Genomic DNA, 15,665 nt, shown 5'->3' on the forward strand with positions numbered 1-15,665 from the left:
TTGCTTTTAACTCAAATATGTATGAAACTAATCTTGAAGACCTTTTTCTAGTACGTACACCTGCAAAATAAAACACGAAATAAGAATAAATAAACAACATCAAGGGTACATAAATGAAAATGATCCTACAGGATAATTACGTTGTCTATTGTTTAAAATTTATATAAAGTTTATTTTAAATAAACACAAACATTTATAAATTGTGGCCTCGTATCAAATCAATAAATTAAATGTACAATATTCAAAGCAGCAAAGGAAGATACTGTCACGTAGCTCAAGCAGAGTACTTACAGGAAGTAGCAAGTGCGGAACAAAATCCTGAAGTAGCGCATTAAATCACGAAAAACAGCAGTCAAATTTTTAAGTCCGACACGACGGAATTTAATCATAGTTGTCAGGACTAATACCGTACAAGTTCATCCAGTAATTGAGGTCACAGAATACAGGTGCTCAGAAACAGTTAAATAGCAATGAGTTCGTTTGGTTGTGAAATAATCAATCACTGCTGGCGTTCTGAAATCCAACGTCCTGAGCGATTCCGAAGTCCCGAAATATTTTCAAGCGTTCAACTCGAAATTACGAAAATATTCGAATTCCCAGTAACAGAATCTGAAGCCACGGCGGCGCTATGGCCGCCCAAACCTGACAAGACCTTACGAACTTAAGACCATGAACTCTGCTCTCTTTTAAGGGGGTTTTCCGGTCTCGAGGTTTCAAAAACATTTTTTTCTTATCTTAACTCATTATAGACTTCACAGTATGTGATAAAAACGATTTTGTCGGGAGATTACTCTTTATACCTGAAAATCACGTTTTAATGGAAGCGCGCATACCCCCACTGAAGTCACTCTAGGCGCTTGGGCTGTTTGCGGCTCCGTATCTCTTTCTCTGTAAAGCTTGTAACATTCTAGGTAGAAGAAAATATCGATATAGGTGCCGTACTTGCCTACCGGACGTCTAAAGTACATGCTTTCGACAAAAGAGAGCTGAAAAAAGCGGTTAAGGCGACACTTTATCACAAGAGTTCAACAAACGACAGTCTGCAGCACGGGTATTATTCTGAAAACTGGTGTGAATGGGAGCAAGTTGCGATGAATGGACAGTGGACACTTTGCATCAAGAGCCACCACTGAGCAGTGAAATAACTGAATCTATTGCTGATATGCTCGAACATCCGACTGACGACAATTTGCCGGAGAGATGCCTCGGAGAGTATACACAGACCAACAGTATAGTACTGAATTCATTAATTTGGACTCCTACTCCAAAACACATGTTTTTGGGTGTAAAAGTCTTCCAAATCAATAGCAATCTGGCGTGCGTCATTTTTACGGATTGATTTAAGGGTGTCCTGCGAAACACGGGAGTCACTTTTCAGCACCACTGCTCGCTCATTCGCCACGAGAAGGGAGATGAAACGCCTCGAGCGTTAGGACCGCTGCTCCTTCCAGAGCAGCGTCGATGCTAGAATTGCGTCTAGCAGTGCTTTATGAAAAGGGACATCGAAAAGGAGGAAGGTTCACTGTATGGCTCAGAAATAGCAGATCAATGGTGCGCTGCAAAATTTTTAAGTTATATACATAAAAATCGAAATGAAAACAACAGTTTTTTAAACTAGTTCGCATGATTTACAGAAAAAAACTACCCGATAGAACCGGATTCAGTTTTGGATTTAATAAGACATACACTTTCAATTTCGACTTGAACTTCAAGAACAATACATGTTTCATAACGTTCGTTATTTATTTACATTTAAAAGCAACAGAAAAGGTCGATTTCCAATAATTATGTTTTCGTATAGCCGCCATTTTGACATGTACTTCAGGAAATTTGATTTTACGGGTTCACGCCATAGTGAACATAATTCTGATAATGTGCGTATGTTTAATTGTGATTGAATGCCTATACTTCACCCTCACTCATGCGAACCGTTTAATTGCACAATCCACTCAGATTTTTTCTTTTTTTGGTGCCGTTTTGTGCTGCATTCGCTCTTCAATTTATCGGCCAAACGTTATGCAAATAGTACTAAAGACATGTACTTTTGTTTCTTAATAAAGATTTGCATGAAAAAATATTTTTTGCAGAAAAAAACGTTGACAGGAGCATAAAATAAGGCTTAGAGACCGGAAAACCTCCTACACTATTTATCACACGTATTTATAAAATAACTACTATTCTATCCATTTGACATTGAATTTCACATATATACCCACATAATTATAGACTAATCATCGCCAACTTGCGAACTCACAATACAACATTTAAATCTAAATCGTGTAACAGTGAATAGACTCTTGAAACTCTTGCCATTTCCGCCGCTGCACCGTAAGTCTAATCAAACCATCTACAAACGAGAGTTATTTACTAAGTAATGCAACACGTTTCTCAAGGCGAACTTATGTTGAATAAATGCGACATTTGTTGTGGGACATCGTGGAATATTCCCACGTCAGCCCCTATAGCATCATGAAGTTCCGATACGTGGAGGCGCTATACGTAGCCTTCAGAATGTCGTTTGAAACGGAGGTGCCTTCCCAGAGAACAGCTGTCACTGATTTTCTTTTGGCGGAAAACCAGAGTGTCGTTGGTATTCACAGGCGCTTGCAGAACGTCTACGTAGAGCTGTCAGTAAACAAAAGCACGGTGAGGCGTCGGGCGAGGCGTCTGTCATCATCGCAACGAGGTCGAACAAACGTGTCACGTCGCCCACTTGCTAGCAGCTCTCACCCCTACAAAGGTTGGAACGTGCGGACACACTTACTCGAGGTGATCAACGGATCACAAAGAAGCACCTCGCTGCACTGTTCCTCCTCATCCACCCTACCACGAACTCTCGCACCTTCCGACTTCCATCCGTTTGCCCCAACGAAGGATGCAGGAAGCAGAACGTGGACGGTGGGAAGTTACTCATGAAGCAAGACGCTGGCCCCGACGTCGACCAGGCGTTCAGGCTCTGCCTGCCAGTGATCTGGGTTAAGACCGTCGCACTGAACGGAGATTATGTTGAAAAATGGGTCTTGTAGCCAGAAGAATGGGGAATAATAATGCATATTAGAATGCAGAATAAAACATAACTGCTTTCAGAAAAAAAGCGTGTTTCATTACTTACTGAACGCCCTTCGTACATCGGCGCTATACCCGAGTAGTCAAAACACGAACTTTAAATATATTGTAACATTGAATTATAATTAACCATACATAAGAATTAGTTGGATCATAGACTGGTACTGTCTTTCTGGTATTATGAAGTGTCATCACGTGGAAAAATCTTCTTTTATGAACATCTTTTAGTATCACTAAATAAATAGTTTATAGTTGTTAATAAATCTGTTTAGCATTAGAAGTAACTTCTTGTCATGATCGAGTATATCATCAGTTTTTAAGCGACGTGCGGTACGTGTACTTTGGGTGTCTGCTTCAGTTCTTATGATTTTATAAACTGCAGTAATTGTAAATGTTAATAACTATATAATGTATTTATACCCATGGTTTTAATTTGAAATGGGGCTCGTCTCACCACTGAGATTCATAAGCTACATTTAGTTTCCTCGTGGCATGCCTGTAAGGCGTTTTGTGTGTTTTCTGCGACTATTACAGTTTTTACTCCTTAATCTAGGTCACTGAAGGCACCACTAGGCTCGCAGTGACAGCGCGCCGCCGAGTTCCGACGCAAATACCCCACTGACTGCAGCTCGCACCCAGGGATAAGCCTGACTCTCACACAGCCCGCTCACACCACCATCACCTGCCGGTCACAAACCGCCCACTCAAATACTCGGCGCTCACACAAATACCTTTGCGAACTGGTCTCTCGTAATGTCATAGTCCTTTTGAAAGGAACTATGGTATCGATAGCTACGATGCCACGGCGTATTTGCAAATTCATAGGTTGGCACTACGACTACGACACCACGACAGCGCCCTCTAGCAGGCGCTGTTCACTTCGACGAGCGTCGCTGCAGATTCTACCCATTTGATTCCGAGGAGACGACCTAGCAATATAGTTTCTACTTAATAGGGGGCCATTACTGACTTTGTTACTTCAATGATAGTTTGTCTCACTACTAGTAGCCCTTACCGTTGATACAGGGTGTTTCAAAAATGACCGGTATATTTGAAACGGCAATAAAAACTAAACGAGCAGCGATAGAAATACACCGTTTGTTGCAATATGCTGGGGACAACAGTACATTTTCAGGCAGACAAACTTTCGAAATTACAGTAGTTACAATTTTCAACAACAGATGGCGCTGCGGTCTGAGAAACTCTATAGTACGATATTTTCCACATATCCACCATGCGTAGCAATAATATGGCGTAGTCTCTGAATGAAGTTACCCGAAACCTTTGACAACGTGTCTGACGGAATAGCTTCACATGCAGATGAGATGTACTGCTTCAGCTGTTCAATTGTTTCTGGATTCTGGCGGTACACCTGATCTTTCAAGTGTCCCCACAGAAAGAAGTCACAGGGGTTCATGTCTGGCGAATAGGGAGGCCAATCCACGCCGCCTCCTGTATGTTTCGGATAGCCCAAAGCAATCACACGATCATCGAAATATTCATTCAGGAAATCAAAGGCGTCGGCCGTGCGATGTGGCCGGGCACCATCTTGCATAAACCACGAGGTGTTCCCAGTGTCGTCTAAGGCAGTTTGTACCGCCACAAATTCACGAAGAATGTCCAGATAGCGTGATGCAGTAATCGTTTCGGATCTGAAAAATGGGCCAATGATTCCTTTGGAAGAAATGGCGGCCCAGACCAGTACTTTTTGAAGATGCAGGGACTATGGGACTGCAACATGGGGGTTTTCGGTTCCCCATATGCGCCAGTTCTGTTTATTGACGAAGCCGTCTAGGTAAAAATAAGCTTCGTCAGTAAACCAATGCATATCGCCGTCATCAATCCTGTGCACTATATCGTTAGCGAATGTCTCTCGTGCAGCAATGGTAGCGGCGCTGAGGGGTTGCCGCGTTTGAATTTTGTATGGATAGAGGTGTAAACTCTGGCGCATGAGACGATACGTGGACGTTGGCGTCATTTGGACCGCAGCTGCAACACGGCGAACGGAAACCCGAGGCCGCTGTTGGATCACCTGCTGCACTAGCTGCGCGTTGCCCTCTGTGGTTGCCGTACGCGGTCGCCCTACCTTTCCAGCACGTTCATCCGTCACGTTCCCAGTCCGTTGAAATTTTTCAAACAGATCCTTTATTGTATCGTTTTTCGGTCCTTTGGTTACATTAAACCTCCGTTGAAAACTTCGTCTTGTTGCAACAACACTGTGTTCTAGGCGGTGGAATTCCAACACCAGAAAAATCCTCTGTTCTAAGGAATAAACCATGTTGTCTACAGCACACTTGCACGTTGTGAACAGCACACGCTTACAGCAGAAAGACGACGTACAGAATGGCGCACCCACAGACTGCGTTGTCTTCTATATCTTTCACATCACTTGCAGCGCCATCTGTTGTGGAAAATTGTAACTACTGTAATTTCGAAAGTTTGTCCGCTTGAAAATGTACTGTTGTCCCAAGCATATTGCAACAAACGGTGTATTTCTATCGCTGCTCGTTTAGTTTTTATTGCCGTTTCAAATATACCGGTCATTTTTGAAACACCCTGTAGCTGTACGGCTTCGCACCTACGTGCTCATCTGTACGCAAAGTTAAGTAAAGGCGATTTTAGTTCACACTGCAGTGCCGAGAGTTCCACCCCACCTGCTCCTCCTAGCTTCCTACATTCGGCCTGCCCTTCAGTTTTCAGGAGCAGACCCACGCGCCGCCTTCCATCGTCGTAACGCCAACAACTCGTAAGGATTCCTACTTTCAGTCAATTCACTACAGTTGAGATGACGAGTAGCTGCTTTCAGCATTTTCTTTAGCATGTATCTGGCAGATCTCAATAATCAAATCTGCTGCACGGCTGTGCCTACGTGATGAGAATACTTTTGATCGATCTGGTTTCGAGGAGGTTGAACTTCAGTGGTTTCCGTGCTACATGGGGCGTAGGAGGAAAAGGGGGGAGTAAAAAAAATGGTTCAAATGGCTCTGAGCACTATGGGACTCAACTGCTGAGGTCATTAGTCCCCTAGAACTTAGAACTAGTTAAACCTAACTAACCTAAGGACATCACACACATCCATGCCCGAGGCAGGATTCGAACCTGCGACCGTAGCGGTCTTGCGGTTCCAGACTGTAGCGCCTTTAACCGCACGACCAAAAGGGGGGGGGGGGGGGAGTACACCACGAAAAAACCAAACAGGTCGTAGCTCAAACGGGTGTTTGTGGAAATCAATGTGGGTAAAGGGAGAGGGAGGAATTAATTAATTAAGTCGGCACATAGCGGAGTCTATTAATTTCTATGCAGAGGAATATGATCTGAATTATTTGTACTTTCCCGAAATTAGCATTCTCTGCTAATGCGCACATTTCGGAGCCATGGGTGATTATAGGGAGAAGAAAGACTTTGTAGTTTCGTCTTGATGGAGAATGAATTGCCTTTAATAAGCGGATACATTTGATGTATTAGGTAATTGCCTTTGTTTCGCATGTGATCTATGTCCACCACAGCAAGTCATTCCTTCATGTGCCCAGCGTGTGTGTGTGTGTGTGTGTGTGTGTGTGTGTGTGTGTGTGTGTGTGTGTGTGTGTGTGCTACATGGGGCGTAGGAGGAAAAGGGGGGAGTAAAAAAATAGTTCAAATGGAGAGAGAGAGAGAGAGGGAGGGGGGGCAGTAATATAGGTTGTTCTATCATAGCTGTGGAACGCGTAATTTAATTTCAACCGAAATTTGTACACATTATATTGTCCGGAAAATAAGCATGCGCAAGTCTGATGACACATCTAGCACTACTAGCGAGAAATTAGGTTGGCGATGGAGGAGTGAGTAGGGTGGGGGAGGGGGGCGGAAAAGAAGAGGAGACACACAACCTCAACATTCCAACTGGCAGGATACCGGAGGGGAAAGGGGGTGCCATTCAAAAATTATCGAAATTGACGAATTAGTACCAAATCAAAAGTTTTGGAGGACGCTACGTGGATTGGTACAGCTATTACATTTCACGAGCAATGATATGGGAAGGGGTAAAAATGACTGAAAACAACCGAAAAAAACCACAGCAAATTTTGTGTTTTGCGCAGGATTTTAAATTAATTTATCTACTTTATTTATACTTTCAAAAAATGGAAATTAAATTTGTTTTTAACTATATAGAAATTTCAATCCTTTTGATGTCTAACATACGACTGAAACGTAAACGACAACAGCAGTTAACCAGCTAGTAAACGACGAAAACGGAACTGGATGGAAGCCCACTGCCAACAGGGGAAGACCGAGCCGGCCGTGCGCGGAAACGGCACAAAGGCGAAGCCGACATTAACATGCCAGAGGAAAAGGCTCGGACCAACAGGTCGAGTCCGTCACAGAAAGGCTACAGCGTGTCGCTAAATACACCGTGCAGTAGAAAATGTCAGAGGCTGTAGCCGCACAAACAACAGCGTAGCGTTAATAAAGGTCGGTTGGTTGAGTGGAGAAGGGACCAAACTACGGCCATCAGTCCCGCGTTAACAACAGCACCACAATAAAGGTACAACCTCTGAGCACGGACAGTCGCTACGCTCGCCTTCTGAGTTTAGGTTCTGCAAGACTGAAGAGGCGCTTAACACTTGCGTTGTCGTCTCACACGATGGAGAACAAAAACCTGCGAACGAGATGCTTGCTGGATGATCTGAAAACTTTTTTTGTCACTAGCTTCCGTGGCGCGACGACACAGTACTCGTACCGCGCGCGCCTGTATTGTAGTTCGGCAAATATTTCGTTTACTTTGCCTTTGCGTGACGTAATTCAGTCATGACAGATTGTATTTAGCCTGTATTACCTGAATCACATAGTTTGCATACGCACTGGAAAATAATTAACAAACTAACTTTTCTTTAATAAAGGGTACAAAGGTAATAAACTACCGCTATTTTGTAAATGCTGCTTGCTCTGATTGAAACTGTAGCGATGTCAGGAGGTTCATCATTCAGTACTGTTCTTTGTTCTCATACAACTGGTTTAGAGCTGCATACCTACTCTTCAGAAAATCTAGACTGGATAACGTAATACGCCGGCAGTTGCTGCTGAAGTACTGGTACTCGATGGTAAACCCGCCCGGCTAACCGCGCGGTCCAACTTGCTACTTCCCGAGCGGGAAGGCGTGCCGGTCCCCAGCACGAAACCGGCCGGCGGATGTGTGTCGAGGTCCAGTGTGCCGGCCAGCCTGTGGACGGTTTTTAAGGCGGTTTTTCACCTGCCTCGGAGAAGTGCGGGTTGCTTCCCCTTATTCCGCCTCAGTTAGACTATGTCAAGGATTGCTGCCGGAAACACTGCCTCCACGTACGCGTAAACCATCATTACTCTACCACGCAAACATTTGGGGTTACACTCATGTGTTATGAGACGTTCCTGGGAACGGGGTGGGGGAGGGGGGGGGGGGCGAACCGCACAATAACCCTGGGTTCGGTGTGAGGCGACGGTCGGATGGGTGGAATGCTGTGGGGTTGTGGGCCACTGAGGGCTACGGCGGGACGAAGCCTCTACGTCGTTTCTAGGACCCCGGTTCAATACACAATACACACACTGTCCATGGTAGTGGTATTCCTGATATGGTACCTGATGTCTTAAGCATCCTAGTGTCACATGGTTGAGGAAGGAAGAAAAACATGTTCAAATGTGTGTGAAATCTTATCGGACTTAACTACTAAGGTCATCAGTCCCTAAGCTTACACAATACTTAATCTAAATTATCCTAAGGACAAACACACGCACCCCAAGCCCGAGGGAGGACTCGACCCTCCGCCGGGACCAACAGCACAGTCCATGACTGCAGCGTCTTACACCGCTCGGCTAAGGGAAGGAAGAAAGATTACGGTTTAACGTCCCGTCGACATAGATGATGATGATGATGATGATGATGATGATGATGATGATGTTTGGTTTGTGGGGCGCTCAACTGTGCGGTTATCAGCGCCCGTACAAATTCCCAACCTTTGCTCAGTCCAATCTCGCCACTTCCATGAGTGATGATGAAATGATGAGGACAACACAAACACCCATTCGTCTCGAAGGCAGATGAAAATCCCTGACCCCGCCAAGAATCAAACCGGCGACCCCGTCGGGAAGCGAGAACGCGACCGCGAGACCACGAGCTGCGGACCCGTCGACATAGAGGTCATTAGAGATGGAGCACTAGGATGGCGGTTATAGCAGAAACGAACCGTTTTCGGCTACATCGGTTTTTTCCATGTCAGATTACTCTGTTAAAACCGCTCAAGATCACTGGTTTGTGATGTAACCGATTTTCTGTTTCTTTATTCCTATCATTTCCTGTAATAAACGCAGAAATCTAACGAAGACTGAAATAGTTTAACTATCAATTTCAAAAGACACAGAATCAAAACATAAAACAAGTAAATATTGGATAACTTAGACTGGGCATCATTCGCTTCTTTTCTCGGAAAATGGTAAAATAGTAAAAAAAAAAACTTTCTGGAACTCTGATCAAAAATCATATTGTAATCGGGGATCATAAAACTATTTGGGCATTACGAGTTGTCAGTGCTGAAGAGAAAAAACTGAAGTTTAAGAGTTCTATTTTTCGTTTTAATTTGTCCGTTTTCAGGGACTGAAAATCAATGAGCCAAAACATTACGATCACCCGTTTAATAGCGTGTTGTTCCACTTTTCAAACACAGTAGAACAAGGACTGCTTGCCACGGATTCTTCAAGTCCTTGACAGGGTTCCAGAACTATGTGGCACCAGATGTCTACGCACAGGTCAAGCAGTTCCCGCAAATTACGACATGCTGGTCTGTGGGTACGCAGCTGGCACCCGATGTGTGTTCTAATGGGTACAGGTCAGGCACGTTTGTTGGCCAAGACATCAATGTGAGTTCACTATAATGCCCCTCAAACCACTGTAGCAAGATGCTGAGCTCGCAACACGGACGTTTATCCTGCTGGAAGATATCCCCGTAGGAGGAAACTTCAAGCACGAAGCGTTGCAGGCAGTCCACAATAATGTTCACGCAGTTCACTGCTGTCTAGCTCAGTGTACCCCGAAGCGTAATTCTGCCCTCACCGGCTGCATCTGCGGCGCGTCGCGTGTTTCGTGCAAACATTCGCCTGGATGACGGCGTGTACAGGACCCAACCAACGACGTGGAGTAACAAGAAATGCGATTCATTGGACAAGCAACACGTTTCTATTAATCCACAGTGAAAACTCAGTGATGCTGTGCCCAGTGCAATCATAACTGCGAATATCGTTGGGTCAACACAGGAACACGTAGGGGTCGTGTGATGTGAAGCTCCATGCTCAACAATGGCCTCTGAACGGCGTGCCTGCACCAGGATTGTATTCTGTCGTCTGATCTGTCACAGATCGCTGCATATCCTGGACTATACAGTGGAGGAGCCTCCGACCTCTACGTTTTGTGACGAGACGTGGTCGTCCAAACCATACGGCCTACGCGTTATTTCACCGTCCTTCAACTAGTTTCCACAGGGGCTCACGACAATATTACATCAACAGGCGACCAGCTACGTCATTTCAGAGATTATCGTTTCCAGCTGTAGCGTCACAACAATTTGCACTCTGTCAAAATCGGTTATATCAGTGGATTTCCGCATTTGCGGCCCGTGTCTTCGCTTTAATGACTGGTCATTCCTCTCTCTTGCGCTTACATTCTTTTCTTACTGCATCACATGCCCGCAACATCAACAACAGGCGTTCAGCCTCGCGGCGGACAGAGGTCATAATGTTTTCGCTCATCGGAGTATAGACACAGGCAACACATCTGTTACTTTCTATTTTTATAGTATAATATGAATCATTTACTGTTAAGTTTAATTTATTACTGTTACCACAATTCGCCACCTCCTTATCTTTCATTGTAATGGCAGACTAATCTTTAATTTTTTAAAGCAAATGAAGCTCTGAAGTTCATTGCTACGTCACTTCGTAAAAATATTTCCAGACTACTATTGGTACCGTTCTACAATACAGCGGATGTCCGGCGACGACAGCAAAAAGTATCGTTCAGACCAGGTGGTTCAAAATGGTTCAAATGGCTCTGAGCACTATGGGACTTAACTTCTGATGTCATCGGTCCCCTAGAACTCAGAACCACTTAAACCTACCTAACATAAGGACATCACACACATCCATACCCGAGGCAGGATTCGAACCTGCGACAGACCAGGTGGAGGCAAGTCTTTAACACCATACGTACACGCCAACCTTAAGCCACGACACAGTAACACCGACATTATTGTCTCAGCAATACTGCACCAATTCTTATGCCATGTGTGTGTTGCTCGTTTCTGTCGGCATTGTTATTAAAACAGCACTGATCGCTTTTCCGATTTTCATTAATAACGCAACACTTCAAATCAATGCAAATTTTTCGGATAAAAATTACTCCTTTTTTAAAAACGGTTTCTCTAAAAATGAAAATTTCAGCACTGCTGCTATGGCTAACTCACGCTTCGGTGTTTTTACTCGGTTATTAGTAAAAGATCGCCTGTTATAACTGAGAGCAAACAAATACCAAATATTACCGATTATTCAAAACTAAGATACCGGAATCAGTTTTAATCTGTCGATTTTTCCTAAGCCTAGGGAGCAAACGCTCGAACTGCTTCAAGGACAGGGAAGGAAATAGCCTGTATCCCTTCAAATAAATCATCCTGACATTTGCCTGGAGTGATTTAGGGATGTCAAAGGACCTCATCCCGTACAAATGAGAACAGTTACATCCATGGACCAACTTGATACGAGTTATTGCGCAGTATGGGGTTTATATCATTTGTCTCAGAGAACTCTGATTGTTTTACGTGTATGAGGCTACGAAACACTTGTTTTTGCATAGTATCTTCAATTTTTAATTCGGATATGTGTCTTGGGTCTTTTCCAGTCCCGGAAGACCTGGTCTTTGAGACAGAAACGAAAGTTGAGGTAATTTAGTACAACAGAGTCTACAGATTCAGTTTAGATGGTGCTGGAGTGTCGTTCGTCCTGAAGTAATATTGTGGAGTACATGAATTGTAAGAATGCACGCCAGCCGGAGTGGCCGAGCGGTTCTAGGCGCTACAGTCTGGAACCGCGCGACCGCTACGGTCGCAGGTTCGAATCCTGCCTCGGGCATGGATGTGTGTGATGTCCTTAGGTTAGTTAGGTTTAAGTAGTTCTAAGTTCTAGGGGACTGATGACCTCAGAAGTTAAGTCCCATAGTGCTCAGAGCCATTTTAAACCATTAAGAATGTGCTTGAATTTCTACCGTCTTGGAAGCAAGAGCTACACGCATCAGGCCACCCTAGTGGATCCCGCTTTGATTTTAAACGCCGTGTCTCACTGACGTGCCACCAGCAGCCAACACTGAAACGCTGCACTGACTCTCTTCATCCTATTTTCTGCACAAAGAAGGCTGTTGCCTAGCAGAAACCAGCTGCAAACAGTTTAAGTTACAGCAGATCACCCCCCCCCCCCCCTCCCTATCTGCGGTCGTTACTACGCAAAAGCGGTAGCAGGTGCAACACAAAGCTCACTTTTATTGCAAGACAACGAGGATCAGGAGCGTATATTTCCGAAATCAAGGCCAAGTTTCATCGGTGTTTCCCGGCAATTTTATGGCTATCGCAAAACTTCCGCGTCCGTTCGTCTAGCGCAGCGATTCGAAAGAGTCTATATTCACAAGAAATAATTGGTCACTTACGACATTAAGTAACTTTATGAAAGACATTAAGAGAAAGAAAATTAATCAATATATCTCCACAATACTAATTGTTTTACTCCTTGTATGGAGCATCCGTCATTGTGATTTTATGTAAACTAGGTATGTGAAATGAAAGAATTCTATTTTTACCAGTTCTTAAAACTACTCACGCTAGTAGTAACTAAATTTGAACTCCTGTACTTTCATCGAAGGCTGAACAATATTGTGTTTTGAAGCAGTGTTTTCGCATACAGATTTTGTCACGTTAAATGCTGCTTTCATTCAGTTACATAACGCATGGCCCGGAGCTATAAGGTACCTGCCATTGGATGACAATTTCACATCAAACGACTTGGGAAGTTCTATTGAGCCCTCTCAGTTATTTGTACTGTAACTAGACCACAATCTTGTTTAACTACTTCACATTCACGGTTCGCGAGACCACGTCTATAATAGTTACAAAAAAAAAGATTCAAATGTGTGTGAAATCTTATGGGACTTAACTGCTAAGGTCATCAGTCCCTAAGCTTACGTACTACTTAACCTAAATTATCATAAGGACACACACACACACACACACACACACACACACACACACACACACACACGCCCGAGGGAGGACTCTAACCTCCGCCGGGACCAGCCGTAATAGTTACATTTACGGACAATATTCTGTCAGAAATTATTTACCGTTCTTTCATCAAATATCGGTGCATGGACGTGGACGACCGTTCACCTCTCTTGTTCATCGCACCACCATCACAAACATCGATTTGGGGAAACATAGATTTGTTAATATAAGAAGAAAACGTGCAAATATTAATGTCCCTCTGCCAATTCATACTACAAATCAACACTTCAATATTCTGCCGTTTCCCATTTGTGTAAATCTCTCGTCTTTCCACAGTCTGATCTGCAGCGTTTAGCTACCTTCAGATTTTCTATTGCCAGGAGATTCCATATGTAGCAATGGATTGGGTTCTCCTGACGCCTAATCAAAGAGGAGTACTGGATTAGGTACTCCTTACGCCTAATGAAAGAGGAAAGTGTGAGAATTTTTTCTCTGCTGTTTCTCTACTTAATACCGATACAGCATTCCACTAAAAACTATCGCCATCATGCTCAGCGTGAGGCTGGTCAAGGTGTGCTCGCGAGTCACATCTTGACTCTAACGTCCGCTGAGGGAAACATGGACTGGTGATTATGGTCTCATTTACGCTCGCTTCTTAATGGACCAGTGCTTAACACAGTGGGCACGTATCCTGGAGGAAGAAGGTTCACATCCCCGTCCAGTCAAACGGATTTAAGTCTCCCTTGGTTTTCTAAATAGTTTATATAAAATGCCGGGCTCCTTTGAATAGGACACAGCTGATTCCCCGCGCCCCAACCTTCCGCAATCAGACCAGGTGCTGTCTCTGATGTCCACATCACAGAGGGGGGATTAAACCCCAATCTTCCATTTTAAGACACGAGACATGTACCCCTGCGGCTGATAAAAAGACTGTGTGTATTTTACTAGATCAGTCAGGTTAGACAGGGTGCCATGAGAGAGGAGTTTGCGAATTACTGCTTCTGTACACGTGGGCTACACACTACACTCACAAAGGATACAGGGTACACGCAACAGAGCTCCCATGCTAGGATACAGGCACAACACGATGTTGGGTCTAAGTTCGTGGGTCGGTTAGGCTACATGCTTTACCGGGTTTTAAAAGAAGCCGACACCAGGAACTCACCGACAGCAATGTATGTCTGTGCTTTTAATATCGCTCCCCATGTCCTCATTTACCATGCAGGAGTGATTCATCCCCATGACGTCGCAGTTTCTGCAAAGAAACATCAAGAGAGTTTTAAATGCATCGTATACTTTGTGATCTATTATCTCAACACGTATGCCATACACACATTCCACAGCAGCTGCTTACAACATTTAAAGAGTCGGGAAGGCCGACGCAAAATATAACAGCAGCGGTTCCGATAGACGCAGTGCCGTTATGGGCGCCAACCACTCTCATACAACAACGTTGGTCTGCAAATTAATGTCACGAAAAAGAAAAAAAAAGTCAAAAAGTAGTATTCTGTTAATGGACTTAACAGTTTAAATATAACATTCACAGTTTCGTATTTTTCCGTTCAAAAAATTGCGTGACCTTAGGCAAACTAGAAGTAGGGTGTTTCATGGCGTGCATCACGTGGAAGGGGGTTAAGTGTTGCCGGGTAAAGTGACTGTTATGTCGACTTGAAACGTAGGAAAGCGAAAGAATGGGTGGTTAATCGTGACGGCCAGCCACACAGGGTATTGTGGTAGTGCAATGGCAAAATTTGAACATTTGTACCGGACCGGGACACGAACTCATATTTACCGATTCTCATAGATAGTTGCCTTAACAACTTGGGCCTTCCGCACACAGTCCCTGACAAATTTCAGATTTATCTCATGCTAGAATGCAGCGTCCCTAGGAGTTCGGAAGTTATTTGTGCATGGGTACTGAAACGAACGTCGAGGAGCTGTATCAAAAGTATCCGGACACCCCCAAAAACAAACATTTTTCATATTAGGTGCACTGTGCTCCCACCTATTGCCAGGCACTCCATATCAGCAACCTCAGTAGTCATGACAATCGTGAGAAAGCAGACTGGGGCGCTCCCCGGGACTCACGGACTTCGAACGTAGTCAGGTGATTGGGTGTCACTTGTGTCATACGTCTGCCTATACGCGAGATTTCCACACTCCTAAATATCCTGATGTCCACTGTTTCCGATGTGATAGTGGACTGGGAACGTGAAGGGACACGTACAGCAAAAAAGCGTACAGGCAGACCTCGTCTGTTGACTGACAGAGACCGCCGACAGTTGAAGAGGGTCGTAATGTGTAATAGGCAGACGTCTATCCAGACCATCACACAGG

General features: G+C 44.3%; 1 protein-coding gene across 2 annotated transcripts in view; it reads right to left on the reverse strand.

Moving 5' to 3' along the window:
* The window catches only part of LOC126484047 (homer protein homolog 2), a 384,728-nt gene extending 370,150 nt beyond the window's left edge, over positions 1-14,578 (reverse strand). For both annotated transcript variants that reach the window (XM_050107389.1, XM_050107387.1), the window contains exon 1: positions 14,494-14,578. In XM_050107389.1, coding sequence (XP_049963346.1) covers positions 14,494-14,570 — 77 coding nt within the window. In that variant the 5' untranslated portion in view covers positions 14,571-14,578. The remainder of the gene's footprint in view (positions 1-14,493) is intronic.
* Between the last annotated feature and the right edge of the window lie 1,087 nt (positions 14,579-15,665).

Source organism: Schistocerca serialis, chromosome 6 (genome assembly GCF_023864345.2).
Source record: "Schistocerca serialis cubense isolate TAMUIC-IGC-003099 chromosome 6, iqSchSeri2.2, whole genome shotgun sequence".
Taxonomy (NCBI): domain Eukaryota; kingdom Metazoa; phylum Arthropoda; class Insecta; order Orthoptera; family Acrididae; genus Schistocerca; species Schistocerca serialis.